At 38.9% G+C, this 15458-nt stretch overlaps 1 protein-coding gene across 1 annotated transcript in view; it reads right to left on the reverse strand.

The window, feature by feature from the left end:
* The window catches only part of LOC130681362 (uncharacterized), a 24737-nt gene continuing 9279 nt past the window's right edge, over positions 1–15458 (reverse strand). Inside the window, exon 4 of the mRNA XM_057494277.1 lies at positions 1–1238. Coding sequence (XP_057350260.1) covers positions 1005–1238 — 234 coding nt within the window. The 3' untranslated portion in view covers positions 1–1004. The remainder of the gene's footprint in view (positions 1239–15458) is intronic.

The raw sequence follows: 15458 nt of genomic DNA on the forward strand, positions 1-15458 counted from the left end.
GATATCTGCAGCCCAACGTTCACTGAAGCATTATTCAAAATAGTCAAGATATGGGAAGAACCTAAGTGCCTGTCAGTGGATGAATGGATAAAGAAACTATGTGTATGTATGTGTGTGTGTGTGTACACACATACACAAAAACACACACACACGCACAGATGGTGTGTTACAAGGAATATTATTATTCCAAGAGAAAGAAGGAAATCTTGCCATTTGCAATAATATGGATGGACCTTGAAGGCACTATGTTAAGTGAAACAAGTCAGATAGAGAAAGCCAGTTAGGGTACGATCATTTACATGTGGAATCTAAAAAACCCAAACTCAAAGAAACAGGGCAGAATAGTGATTACCAGAGGGTGGGGGGTAAGGAAAATGGGAAGATGTTGCCCAAAGGGTACGAACTTCCATTTACAAGATGAGTAAGTTCTGGGGACCTAATGCACTGCATGGTGATTACTGTTAACAACACTTTTAATACTATATTATATACTTGAAAGTTGCTAAGAAAGTAAATCTTAAATATTCTTACCACAAAAAAAGCAATGGCAATCATACAACATGATGGAGGTGTTAGCTGACTCTATGGTGGTCATCATTTTGAATTATACAAGTGCATCAAATCAACTGTACACCTAAACTTACACAATGTTATATGTCAATTATATCTCAATAAATGTGGTAAAAATTTTAAATAAATAAATATAAATAAAATAAGCAGGTGTAGAAAGTATAAAAGGACCTAAAATGTATACCCAAGCTCCCAATCATGAAATAAAGGATCTTTTAAAGTAAAAAATAGAAAAAGTAATTTCTTTCCCCTCCTCCCACATGAAAGAAAACCTGCTATTGTGTTTCTAAAAGGCCTAAACTCTTTACACCTTCCTTAGTGTTATGGACAAATTGTTTGTGGCTCCCCTCCAATTAATATATTAAAGCCCAAAACCTACAATGCAGTGGTATTTGGAGGTGGGGCCTTAATGAGGTAATGAGATTGAGATGAGGTCAAGAGGGTTGGGTCCCCACGATGGGATCAGTTCCCTTATAAGAGGGGGAGAGACCAGAGGACACAGTGACAAGGGTCATGTGCAAGCCAGGAAGAAGGCTCTCACCAGAAACCAGAGCAGCTGAAATCTTGATCTTGGACTTCCCAGCCTCCAGAACTGTGAGACATATATTCCTGCAGGTCAAGTCACCCAGTCTACGATACTTTTTAGGGCCACTGAACCGACAAGACCCCTAGAAAAGAAGTAAAAAAACAAATTTTAAGGACAGTCCTTCAAAAGGGGATTAAATTGGACCATCTGAGAGATGAACAGAATAGACCTTCTCAGAGAAGCATAATGGCTTTCTGTGCAAGTTTCATGGGGTATCCAGACTTTCTAGGCACTAAACAACAATAACATACCTTAACTATTAAGATAAACAAAAACAAAACAAAACAAAAATGCATCTACAATATTTTCAAATGTCCCTAACATTTTCACCAAGAGGTGGGTCCTTAGAATTGAAAAGATTGAATTAGCTTCCTAAGGACTGATAGAAGTAGTAGGTTCCAAAAACTACAGGCAGCTGTGCCCACATTTACCAAGAGATACAGGAATTCTGATGGTGCTTTAGCTTATAGTCACTGGGGAAATGAATGCTAACCTCTATGGACCTGGGAATTGAAGTAAAAGATATTTATAACCAAACCTGGCACAAAGGGTGTGGACTTAAAACAGACTCAATGCGCCTAGGCAATGCACATCTCAGTAATGTTTATGATTGACTGAGTACCAGAGGACTTTCCCCAACTTTTCCAAACTGTGAAAACCTCTGACAATTCTTATGCAACTGTGGAACAGGGAGAGGAACTCCTAATTTAAAGACTGATAGTGGATCTCTTATGACCCTAGCAAGTGGACTCAGACCAGAATGACTTTGATATAGAAAATAAAATTAGATTTCTTGTTTCTGTAAGAAGATAACTAAGCCGGTATCAACCCTCTCACTATGTATGCATAGACTTGCCAAGATTAGATGAATACATACAGGTGGATAAACTATAACAACAAAAAAGAATACACAGTCTAAATCAAAAGAAAGGGAATCCCCAGGAGGCTTGCCAAGCCAGGAAAACGCCGCAACAGAGGCTCAGAATAGAGGTTATAAAGACCCCGGGGGTCAGAAGACATGTCCTGGTCTAGAAAGAAGAGCTGGCAGTGAGACACTGACAAAAAGGCCCTAGAAGATTCACTAAATCTGAAAAGGAGCTAGAAAAATTCTTTTTAGTGGAACAGAGAAATAACAAGGGAGCTTACCATCCCCTAGGGTTCTGAATGGGATAAAAGTTTCTGGGAAGCATCAAACCCCCAAACCTATACCATGGGTGGGTAAGGTTTCTGAATTTACACTATCTATGTGTTATGGGAATTACAATCTGAATATTTAATGTAAATGCTGGTCCCAGATACGTGAACATACTCAAGTACTGGCTTTGGAAAAAGCAAACATGAAAAGCAGATATCAAACCACTGTACAGGGGCTGAGCACAGGGAAGTCCCATAGGAAAATCAGCACCAGTGGAGATGAATTTACATTCCAGAGAGTTATCAAATGCAACAACAAAAAAGGAGAATTAGAAATAATAAAACAACGTGAAAAGCACTACAATAATTATCTTCAAAATAATTACAGCAGTGCAAGATTCAAAAGCATAATGAATAAAATAATTTGACTACAGGAAAAAAGAACAGAGGTTTTTAACGTAACAGTGGACAGCTGGAGATTTTAAAAAGATAACCACTGAAATTTTAAACTCAATCAACAAATTTAAACTAGAATAGAAATAATTGGAGAGGAAATTAGTAAATGAGATCAGTCATCAAACATAATGAAACCATAAAGATATGAAAAATATAAGAGAGGTTAAGGGTCAACCTCTCTTAATAGTAATTCCAGAAGAAAAAATACAACAGGTTAGAGGCAATACTCTAAGACATGATGGCTAAGAAATTCTCAGAACTGGAGAAAGACATGATTGAAATAGCACACTAACTATTGTAAGTAAAAATAAAAACAACCTATATTCAAACACTACAGAACAGTAAAGATGATGGAAAATTCTTAAAAGCAACTAGAGGGAAAAAAAGCCATTGGTATTTCTGGAAATGTGTCCATTTGGAGATATTTCTTTGCATTTCATTGCCATAATGGCTTTCAAATATTAATACACTCCTATCTGGGACACCCCCACATCCTACAAATTATCAGTACAACACTGTCATGTGTATCTCATCTTTCAATTAATTTTCTGTTCATTCCTACCACCCACTCAATCCTGATTCATTTATTTTTGTCCCTCAGGTTGACAGCAATTCCATTTTTCATGTAGCTTCAGGCATGAAAAGGACTATACTTGAGAAGAGAAAAATTCTGCTGTAAGCATCAAGTATTTAATTGTTAGCATAAATAGAACATTTTCCAATATTGTAATAATTACAAATCCAGAGAATGGACAACTGGATGAGTTTGAATTCATAACTGGCCATTAAGAGAACTGGATTTTGTACCTAATTTACCTGCAGAACATGCGATCTTTACCTACTTCATTTGCATCTAAAAATAGGTGCAATCATATATTCCACTATCTATTTCAAGAATTTAAGTTATGGGGTGGATGACAAAATGCTGATTATATAATAAGCTCTTAAAAATGCATTAATTGCTACATCACTGGAGTGATGTTTAGACAAATGTTCCAATAGATGGACAAGGAAAAGATTCCACAGATGCACTCTTCTGTACCATCAGTCAAGTCCTCAGAAGTCAGTTTCCCAAACAGTCGAGCCCTTTCAGAGAGATCTCTCATTACACTAACACAATTTCAACAAAAGCACATGTACATATGAGAAAGATGTGGGAAGTGAAGAAACAAAAAGATGTTTTTATGTTTTAATAATTGGTAAGCACCCTAAATCCAGAGTATGTATGACAGCACAGACAGCTCATGTGACAACAATCTGTGACAAACCAAAAGTGAACCTAAAATGAACTGATTATTCCCTGTTCACACGGGCTAGGGGGTTATAAATAGTTCCCTAGTGATCACTATTAGCAAGGTGGTCTGATATTGTGATATATAATAAGAAGTAATATATTTGGTCTTTGTCCCTATTTCTGGCACAGAGCTCCTAACACTCCTGGAATTTCCTAAGTGTTGAGAGATATAAAGATGTCTTTTGTTATGTTAATGAGGTAATGTTTGGAAAGTCCCTTGGTTGCCTAAGGATGGGGGCTCACTGCCTGGAGAACCAACCATGTGATTAGAGAATTGGAACTTTCAGTCCCACCTTCTGTGCCAAAGGGGAGTGGAGTGGAGAGGAGCTGGAGATTCAGTTCAATCGCCAATGGCCAATGATTTAATCAATCACGCAATGAAGCCTCCATAAAAACCCAAAGGACTGGCTGGAAAGCTTCCGAGTAGGTGAACATCTGGAGGTGCTAGCAGAGTGGCTTATTTGAAGAGGGCATAGACGTTCCACACCCTTTCCCTGTGCCCTGCCCTATGCATCTCTACCATCTGGCTGTTTCTGAGTTATATTCTTTTATAATAAACCAGCAACGCAGTAGTAAAATGTTTCTCTGAATTCTCTAAGCCTCTGTAGCAATTAATCAAACCCAATGAGGGGGGTCACGGGAACTTCCCATCTATAGTGGGTCAGTCAGGTGACAACCTGAACCTGTGACTGGTGTTTGAAGTTGGGGGAGGGCAGTCTTATAGGACTGAGCCCTTAATCTGTGGAATCTGATGCTATCTCCAGGTGGATAGTGTCAGAATTGAGCTGAATCATAGGACGCTCAGCTATAGTGTCTGAGAACTGTGTGGTGGTATAGGAAAAAAAAAACGCACACACAGGAACTGGGTACCAGAATCTCAGGTGGTCATTCAAGGAGCCTATGAGTCATCTTGATATTCTGTCTTGTTTTTTGCTTCACAGCCAAGTTCAATAGATTCCACCTCCAAAGATAAAGACAAATTGATCCACTTTTCCACATCACCTCTGTTACCACCTGTTACCTCCCATCACCTGTCACTTGGACCAGTCTTCCACTGGCCTCCCTTTTTTCTCTACTCTTTGCTTTCATTAGATATCAGCCAAAGGAATCTTTTAAGTGGATCTCCTATCTCCACACTAAAAATCCTTGAAAGGCTTCCCAATATACTTGAGATAAAATCCAAATCCAAATGGCCTAATATGATACACAAGGTCTTCATAATCCAGCCCTGCCTCCCTCTACTTCATTTTATACTACTTTCCACCTCACTCCAGCACACAAAACTGCCTTTCTCTTCCACAAACACACCAAACTACTTCCTTCCTCAGGCCATCATACTAGTGGCTCCGTCTACTTAAAATGTTTTTCTCTCTATTCTTTACTTGTCTGATTGATTTATCCTTCAGGTACCTAATTAAATGTCACTTTGTCAGAAAGGCCTCTCTGGCCCTCCAATTTAAATTAAAGCCCCCTTCTACATACTTCCATGGCAGTGGTTTTTATTCATATAATCACATATATAATTATAAAAATATATATAATATCTAATATATATTATAAACATAAATGTATATATGGATTATTTTTGGTCTTCCTTACCAAATATAAACTTCACTAGGACACGGATCATGTCCCTTTTGTCCATCACTGAATACCTCGTGCCCAGCACTGGGCACAATATTTTTTTGAATAAATGAACGACGCTGTAAAGTGGATGACTCCATATTATAGACGAGGACACTAAGATTCAGGATAAAACAACTTTAAAGAACTAGAACATTATTCTGATGTCTGACCAGAAAGTATTAAAATCCAGCATGGTCTATTTGATTCTGTAGACTATTAGATTATTACTGTCTAGACCAATACTCTGGTTTCTTGTAGTTTTTTCCTGGTGCCCACAAATTCACACATGTTTGCATCTAAGTGATAAAATTTTCAAGGATTTCTTCATTAAGAATGTTACAATTTTTCTCTAATTTTTTTTTCACTCATCTACAATTCATGACCCTGGAAAGTATTTAGGTCATTCGAGTCAGACACAGTGAAACAACTACCAAAGGACAATGGACATTTTTTTCCTGGGTCACTGAAGGTACTGAATTTGAACAATCATTAAATGACTTTAAAAATACAAAATTTCAGAATGCTTTCCCTCAAATAATTGTATGCAACTAATTTCTAGTCACAGCAGGAAAATTCTTTCAAAGTCCTTCAGACTAGTTCCATTGCCATTTTTCCTATAGCGCAACCACAGAATTTAAAAAGTCACATTTTAAAAAAAAGACTATACAAGGGAAAAAGGATACTACATAATGAAAAAGGATTCAATCCAGCAAGAAGATACAATTGCAAATATCTATGCACCCAACCTAGGAGCACCTAAATATACAAAGCAAGTATTAATGCACACAGAGAACCTGACAGTAATACAGTAATAGTAGAGGACTTCAACACCCCATTTACCACAGTGGGTAGATCATCCAGAGAGAAAATTAATAAGGAAACAGTAGCTTTGAATGACAAATTAGACCAGGTGGACTTAACAAATATACCCAGAACATTCCACCCAAAAACAGCAGAATACACATTCTTTTCAAGTGTATATGGAACATTCTCCACAAAAGATCATATATTAGACCAGAAAACAAGTTTCAATAAATTTAAGAATGAAATCACATCAAGCATCTTTTTGGACCACAATGACATGAAACTGGAAATCAATTATAAGAAAAAAACTGGAAAAAACACAAACACATGAAGGTTAAACAACATGATACTAAACAATCATTGGGTCAATGAGGAAATTAAAAATGAAATTAAAAAACTCTTGGAGACTAATGAAAATAGAAACACAATAGTTCAAAATCTTTGGGATACAGCAAAAGCAGTTCTAAGCAGGACACCAGATGGCTTCACAGGAATTCTGTCAAACATTTAAAGAAGAGTTAATATCCATCCTTCTCAAAGTGTTAAAAAAACTGAGAAGGAAAGAAAGCTTCCAAATTCTTCTTATAAAGCCAGTATTACCCTGATACCCAAACCAGACAAATACACTAAAAAAAGAGAAAGGTACATATCAATATGTCTGATGAACACAGCTGTAAAAAATTCTCAGAAAAATATTAGCAAACTGAATTCAAAATACATTAAAAAGACCATTCACCATGACCAAATAGGATTTATCCCAGGGATACAAGGATGGTTCAATATCCACAAATAAACCAATGTGACAATATTGTATTGATAGAAAGAATAATAAAAACTATATGATCATCTCAGTAGATGCAGAAAAAGCATTTGACAAAATCCATTATCTATTCATGATAAAAACTCTCAACAAAGTGGATATAGGGAGAACATATCTCAACATAATAAAGAGCATATGACCGGGATTAGGCGGAAGATGGCGGCGTGAGTAGAGCAGCGGAAATCTCCTCTCAAAACAACATATATCTATGAAAATATAACAAAGACAACCCTTCCTAGAATAAAGACCAGAGGACACAGGACAATATCCAGACCACATCCACACCTGAGAGAACCCAGCGCCTCACAAAGGGGGTAAGATACAAGCCCCGGCCCCGCGGGAGCCGAGCGCCCCTCCCCCCAGCTCCCGGCGGGAGAAGAGCAGGCAGAGCAGGAGGGAGACGGAGCCCAGGGCTGCCGAACACCCAGCCCCAGCCATCCGGGCCAGAGTGCAGGGCCCTCGATACTGGGAAAACAGGGCAGCAAGAACAGTGAGCAGGCACTGGAGGCTGGGCGACAGAGGACATAAGAAAAGCGCGCAACCATTTTTTTTTTTTTTGCTTTTTTGCTGCTTTGTTTTGGCGAGCGCTTTTTGGAAGTCTTAAAGGGACAGGGACCCCAATATTAGGGAAACAGGGCAGAAAGACCGGTGAGCAGAGGACTGAGGCTGGCACCGGAGAATAAAGAAAAACGAACGACCACCTTTTTTTTTTAATTAAAAATTTTTTTTTTTTTAATTAAAAACATTTTTTTTCTTGTTTTTATTTTGTGGTCGTTGTTTTGTTTTGGCGGGTGCTTTTTGGAAGTCTTAAAGGGGCAGGGCGGGCCACTTAATCCAGAGGTAGGGAATCCGGGATCTCTGGGCACCCTAACCCCTGGGCTGCAGGGAGCAGGGAGGCCCCTTACGGAGATAAATAGCCTCCCAGCAGCTCCTGCTCCAACGCGACTCCACCATTTTGGAGTAGCTGCCCGAGCCAGGCCACGCCCACAGCAACAGCGGAGATTAACTCCATAGCAGCCGGGCAGGAAGCAGAAACCCTGTCTGCGCGCAGCTGCGCAGCACAAGCCACTAGAGGCCGCTGTTCTCCCAGGAGAGGAGGGCCACAAACCAACAAGAAAGGAAGTCCTTCCAGCCGTCACTCGTCCCAGTTCTGCAGACTATTCCTATCACCATGAAAAGGCAAAGCTACAGGCAGACAAAGATCACAGAGACAACACCAGAGAAGGAGACAGACCTAACCAGTCTTCCTGACAAAGAATTCAAAATAAGAATCATAAACATGCTGACAGAGATGCAGAGAAATACGCAAGAAAAATGGGATGAAGTCCGGAAAGAGATCACAGATGCCAGAAAGGAGATCGCAGAAATGAAACAAACTCTGGAAGGGTTTATAAGCAGAATGGATAGAATGCAAGAGGCCATTGATGGAATTGAAATCAGAGAACAGGAACGCATAGAAGCTGACATAGAGAGAGACAAAAGGATCTCCAGGAATGAAACAATATTAAGAGAACTGTGTGACCAATCCAAAAGGAACAATATCCGTGTTATAGGGATCCCAGAAGAAGAAGAGAGAGGAAAAGAGATGGAAAGTATCTTAGAAGAAATAATTGCTGAAAACTTCCCCACACTGGGGGAGGAAGTAATCAAACAGACCACGGAAATACACAGAACCCCCAACAGAAAGGATCCAAGAAGGGCAACACCAAGACACATAATAATTAAAATGGCAAAGATCAAGGACAAGGAAAGAGTGTTAAAGGCAGCTAGAGAGAAAAAGATCACCTATAAAGGGAAACCCATCAGGCTAACGTCAGATTTCTCAACAGAAACCCTACAGGCCAGAAGAGAATGGCATGATATATTTAATACAATGAAACAGAAGGGCCTTGAACCAAGGATACTGTATCCAGCACGACTATCATTCAAATATGATGGTGGGATTAAACAATTCCCAGACAAACAAAAGCTGAGGGAATTTGCTTTCCACAAACCACCTCTACAGAACATCTTACAGGGACTGCTCTAGATGGGAGCACTCCTAGAAAGAGCACAGCACAAAACACCCAACATATGAAGAATCGAGGAGGAGGAACAAGAAGGGAGAGAAGAAAAGAATCTCCAGACAGTGTATATAACAGCTCAATAAGCGAGCTAAGTTAGGCAGTAAGATACTAAAGAGGCTAACCTTGAACCTTTGGTAACCACGAATTTAAAGCCTGCAATGGCAATAAGTACATATCTTTCAATAGTCACCCTAAATGTTAATGGGTTGAATGCACCAATCAAAAGACACAGAGTAACAGAATGGATAAAAAAGCAAGACCCATCTATATGCTGCTTACAAGAAACTCACCTCAAACCCAAAGACATGTACAGACTAAAAGTCAAGGGATGGAAAAACATATTTCAAGCAAACAACAGTGAGAAGAAAGCAGGGGTTGCAGTACTAATATCAGACAAAATAGACTTCAAAACAAAGAAAGTAACAAGAGATAAAGAAGGACACTACATAATGATAAAGGGCTCAGTCAAACAAGAGGATATAACCATTCTAAATATATATGCACCCAACACAGGAGCACCAGCATATGTGAAACAAATACTAACAGAACTAAAGGGGGATATAGACTGCAATGCATTCATTCTAGGAGACTTCAACACACCACTCACCCCAAAGGATAGATCCACTGGGCAGAAAATAAGTAAGGACGCGGAAGCACTGAACAACACAGTAGAGCAGATGGACCTAATAGACATCTATAGAACTCTACATCCAAAAGCAGCGGGATATACATTCTTCTCAAGTGCACATGGAACATTCTCCAGAATAGACCACATACTAGGCCACAAAAAGAGCCTCAGAAAATTCCAAAAGATTGAAATCCTACCAACCAACTTTTCAGACCACAAAGGCATAAAACTAGAAATAAACTGTACAAAGAAAGCAAAGAGGCTCACGAACACATGGAGGCTTAACAACACGTTCCTAAATAATCAATGGATCAATGACCAAATCAAAATGGAGATCCAGCAATATATGGAAACAAATGACAACAACAACACTAAGCCCCAACTTCTGTGGGACACAGCAAAATCAGTCTTAAGAGGAAAGTATATAGCAATGCAAGCATATTTAAAAAAGGAAGAGCAATCCCAAATGAATGGTCTAATGTCACAATTATCGAAATTGGAAAAACAAGAACACATGAGGCCTAAGGTCAGCAGAAGGAGGGACATAATAAAGATCAGAGAAGAAATAAATAAAATTGAGAAGAATAAAACAATAGCAAAAATCAATGAAACCAAGAGCTGGTTCTTCGAGAAAATAAACAAAATAGATAAGCCTCTAGCCAGACTTATTAAGAAGAAAAGAGAGTCAACACAAATCAACAGTATCAGAAACGAGAAAGGAAAAATCACGACGGACCCCACGGAAATGCAAAGAATTATTGGAGAATACTATGAAAACCTATATGCTAACAAGCTGGGAAACCTAGGAGAAATGGACAACTTCCTAGAAAAACATAACCTTCAAGATTGACCCAGGAAGAAACAGAAAATCTAAACAAACCAATTACCAGCAACGAAATTGAAGCGGTAATCAAAAAACTACCAAAGAACAAAACCCCCGGGCCAGATGGATTTACCTCGGAATTTTATCAGACATACAGGGAAGACATAATACCCATTCTCCTTAAAGTTTTCCAAAAAATAGAGGAGGAGGGGATACTCCCAAACTCATTCTATGAAGCTAACATAACCCTAATACCAAAACCAGGCAAAGACCCCACCAAAAAAGAAAACTACAGACCAATATCCCTGATGAACGTAGACGCAAAAATACTCAACAAAATATTAGCAAACCGAATTCAAAAATACATCAAAAGGATCATACACCATGACCAAGTGGGATTCATTCCAGGGATGCAAGGATGGTACAACATTCGAAAGTCCATCAACATCATCCACCACATCAACAAAAAGAAAGACAAAAACCACATGTTCATCTCCATAGATGCTGAAAAAGCATTTGACAAAGTTCAACATCCATTCATGTTAAAAACTCTCAGCAAAATGGGAATAGAGGGCAAGTACCTCAACATAATAAAGGCCATCTATGATAAACCCACAGCCAACATTATATTGAACAGCGAGAAGCTGAAAGCATTTCCTCTGAGATCGGGAACTAGACAGGGATGCCCACTCTCTCCACTGTTATTTAACATAGTACTGGAGGTCCTAGCCACGGCAATCAGACAAAATAAAGAAATACAAGGAATCCAGATTGGTAAAGAAGAAGTTAAACTGTCACTCTTTGCAGATGACATGATACTGTACATAAAAAACCCTAAAGACTCCACCCCAAAACTACTAGAACTGATATCGGAATACAGCAAAGTTGCAGGATACAAAATCAACACACAGAAATCTGTGGCTTTCCTATATACTAACAATGAACCAACAGAGAGAGAAATCAGGAAAACAACTCCATTCACAATTGCATCAAAAAAAATAAAATACCTAGGAATAAACCTAACCAAAGAAGTGAAAGACTTATACTCTGAAAACTACAAGTCACTCTTAAGAGAAATTAAAGGGGACACTAACAGATGGAAACTCATCCCATGATCGTGGCTAGGAAGAATTAATATCGTTAAAATGGCCATCCTGCCCAAAGCAATATACAGATTTGATGCAATCCCTATGAAACTACCAGCAACATTCTTCAATGAACTGGAACAAATAATTCAAAAATTCATATGGAAACACCAAAGACCCCGAATAGCCAAAGCAATCCTGAGAAAGAAGAATAAAGTAGGGGGGATCTCACTCCCCAACTTCAAGCTCTACTATAAAGCCATAGTAATCAAGACAATTTGGTACTGGCACAAGAGCAGAGCCACAGACCAATGGAACAGACTAGAGAATCCAGACATTAACCCAGACATATATGGTCAATTAATATTTGATAAAGGAGCCATGGACATACAATGGCGAAATGACAGTCTCTTCAACAGGTGGTGCTGGCAAAACTGGACAGCTACATGTAGGAGAATGAAACTGGACCATTGTCTAACCCCATATACAAAAGTAAACTCAAAATGGATCAAAGAACTGAATGTAAGCCATGAAACCATTAAACTCTTGGAAGAAAACATAGGCGAAAACCTCTTAGACATAAACATGAGTGACCTCTTCTTGAACATATCTCCCCGGGCAAGGAAAACAACAGCAAAAATGAGTAAGTGGGACTATATTAAGCTGAAAAGCTTCTGTACAGCAAAAGACACCATCACTAGAACAAGAAGGATCCCTACAGTATGGGAGAATATATTTGAAAATGACACATCCGATAAAGGCTTGACGTCCAGAATATATAAGGAGCTCTCACGCCTCAACAAACAAAAAACAAATAACCCAATTAAAAAATGGGCAGAGGAGCTGAACAGACAGTTCTCCAAAAAAGAAATACAGATGGCCAACGGACACATGAAAAGATGCTCCACATCGCTAATTATCAGAGAAATGCAAATTAAAACTACAATGAGGTATCACCTCACACCGGTGGGGATGGCTGCCATCCAGAGGACAAACAGCAACAAGTGTTGGCGAGGCTGTGGAGAAAGGGGAACCCTCCTACACTGCTGGTGGGAATGTAAGTTAGTTCAACCATTGTGGAAAGCAGTATGGAGGTACATCAAAATGCTCAAAACAGACTTACCATTTGACCCAGGAATTCCACTCCTAGGAATTTACCCTAAGAATGCAGCAATCAAGTTTGAGAAAGACAGATGCACCCCTATGTTTATTGCAGCACTATTTACAATAGCCAAGAATTGGAAGCAACCTAAATGTCCATCAATAGATGAATGGATAAAGAAGATGTGGTACATATACACAATGGAATACTACTCAGCTATAAGAAAAGGGCAAATCCAATCATTTGCAGCAACATGGATGGAGCTGGAGGGTATTATGCTCAGTGAAACAAGCCAAGCGGAGAAAGAGAAATACCAAATGATTTCACTTATCTGTGGAATATAAGAACAAAGGAAAAACTGAAGGAACAAAACAGCAGCAGAATCACAGAACTCAAGAATGGACTAACAGGTACCAAAGGGAAAGGGACTGGGGAGGATGGGTGGGTAGGGAGGGATAAGGGGGGGAGAAGTAGGGGGGTATTAAGATTAACATGCATGGGGGGGTAGGAGAAAAGGGAGGGCTGTACAACACAGAGAAGGCAAGTAGTGATTCTACAACATTTTGCGATGCTGATGGACAGTGACTGTAAAAGGGTTTATAGGGGAGACCTGGTATAGGGGAGAGCCTAGTAAACATAATATTCGTCATGTAAGTGTAGATTATTGATAGCAAAAAAAAAAAAAAAAAAAAAAAGGGCAGTTCCTGTGTGGTAACCTCCAACGAGTTCTACACAAGGGTATAAAGGGCATATAAAAGTGTAGGCAAAGGGTCTGTTTGTGTTTATACAGAGGATCAAAGCCTAATTGGGCTACCCCGAAAATGAACTAAGATACGATATGAAAAAGAACTTCCAACATCTGCACCCTCTGGAAGACTCATGCCAGAAGATGATCATCAAAAAACCCCAACAAAGATCCACGCACTGCTACAGCTGTAGATGCACTCATCCCACCAGTTCCTGGACCTGCCATGGGAATGAGGAAGGAGATATCTAAGCTGGCCTGTGCATACAGTAAAACAACAAAATTGGACTGGATCTATACTGTTGGAACTCAACCAAGAATTTGGAGAAGTGCAAATTGTAGCGCTCCAAAGTCTTACAACTACAAACTATTTACTGTTAAAAGAACATATGGCATGTGAACAGTCCCCAGGAATGGGTTGTTTTAATTTGTCTGATTTCTCTCAGACTGTTCAAGTTCATTTGGACAATATCCACCATATCATAGATAAGTTTTCACAAATGCCTAAGGTGCCTAACTGGTTTTCTTGGTTTCACTGCAGATGGCTGGTAATTACAGATATGCTTTGGTTATGTAACTATACTCCTATTATGTTAATGTGTGTGTGCAATTTAAGTAGTAGCTTAAAACCTATACATGCTGAAGTTACTCTACAAGAAGATATATCAAAGAAATAATCAATCTTCCCATGTTTTCTTCCGCCTGCTACTTCTATAGCTTTTCTTCTTCCTTCCTAATTACAACCCTTAAATAGAATTCGTGCCTCATATCAAATTTACCGAGTATCATAATTCTTCCAAGTGGTAAAGATACCTCAAGACAAATGCTGGGCATAGAAGCCACAGGGCATAAATATGCAAAGAAGTAAAAAGCTAACTTTTTCAAACAATAAGGCTTCTCTCTCACTTACCAACTTCACATTTCCCTGTATTGCCCCGGAAGATGACTGGTTAGCCAGAGACGGGTAAGATTCCTCAAGGGAGGAACAACCTAAGACAGGCACAGTCGCAGGGAGGCCATCAGGTGAGAAATTGGGGATCAACAGAGGTGAGGCTTAGAACCTCACCCCCCCGTTCTGAGAGAAATCTTCTGCATACGTGGATGTTTTATTGCCCTGGTCTAGCTTGGATTAACACATAGTCTACAGGCACACACCTGATCATCTACATGTGCTCTCTTACAACACTAAACTATGTTTTCTACCTTTATCTTGTATCTACCTACCACTTCAGCATTTTATTAAAAATAATAATAATAAAGAGAGAAATGTGGTATCCACATATAAATCAAGTATAAAAACCAAATGAGTATTCATATTTGAACTGACTGTTTATAGTTCATAATGCATGAGCAAAACCGAAAGTTTCTGTGATGACTGCCCTTGTACTGTTCACTATGTAACTTATTCATTATATAAGAATTTGTTCTACATGTAAAAACTTGTTTGTTATGCCTCAGAAGATTGGAGACTGACAAAAATTAGGCTTGGGGTGGAATAATGATTGTGCATTGAGCATTGACTCCCCTATACAGAATTTTATTGTCGTTAACAACCATTTGATCAATAAATATGAGAGATGCCCTCACAAAAAAAAAAAAAAAAAAAAAAAAAAAAGGACAGACTTCCAATGGTAAAATAAATTAGTAACCGGGATGTAAGGTATAGCATAAGGAATATAGTCAAGATATTGTAACAGCCTGGTAGGGTGATAGCTGGAA

This window comes from Manis pentadactyla, chromosome 16, assembly GCF_030020395.1.
Source record: "Manis pentadactyla isolate mManPen7 chromosome 16, mManPen7.hap1, whole genome shotgun sequence".
Taxonomy (NCBI): Eukaryota; Metazoa; Chordata; class Mammalia; order Pholidota; family Manidae; genus Manis; species Manis pentadactyla.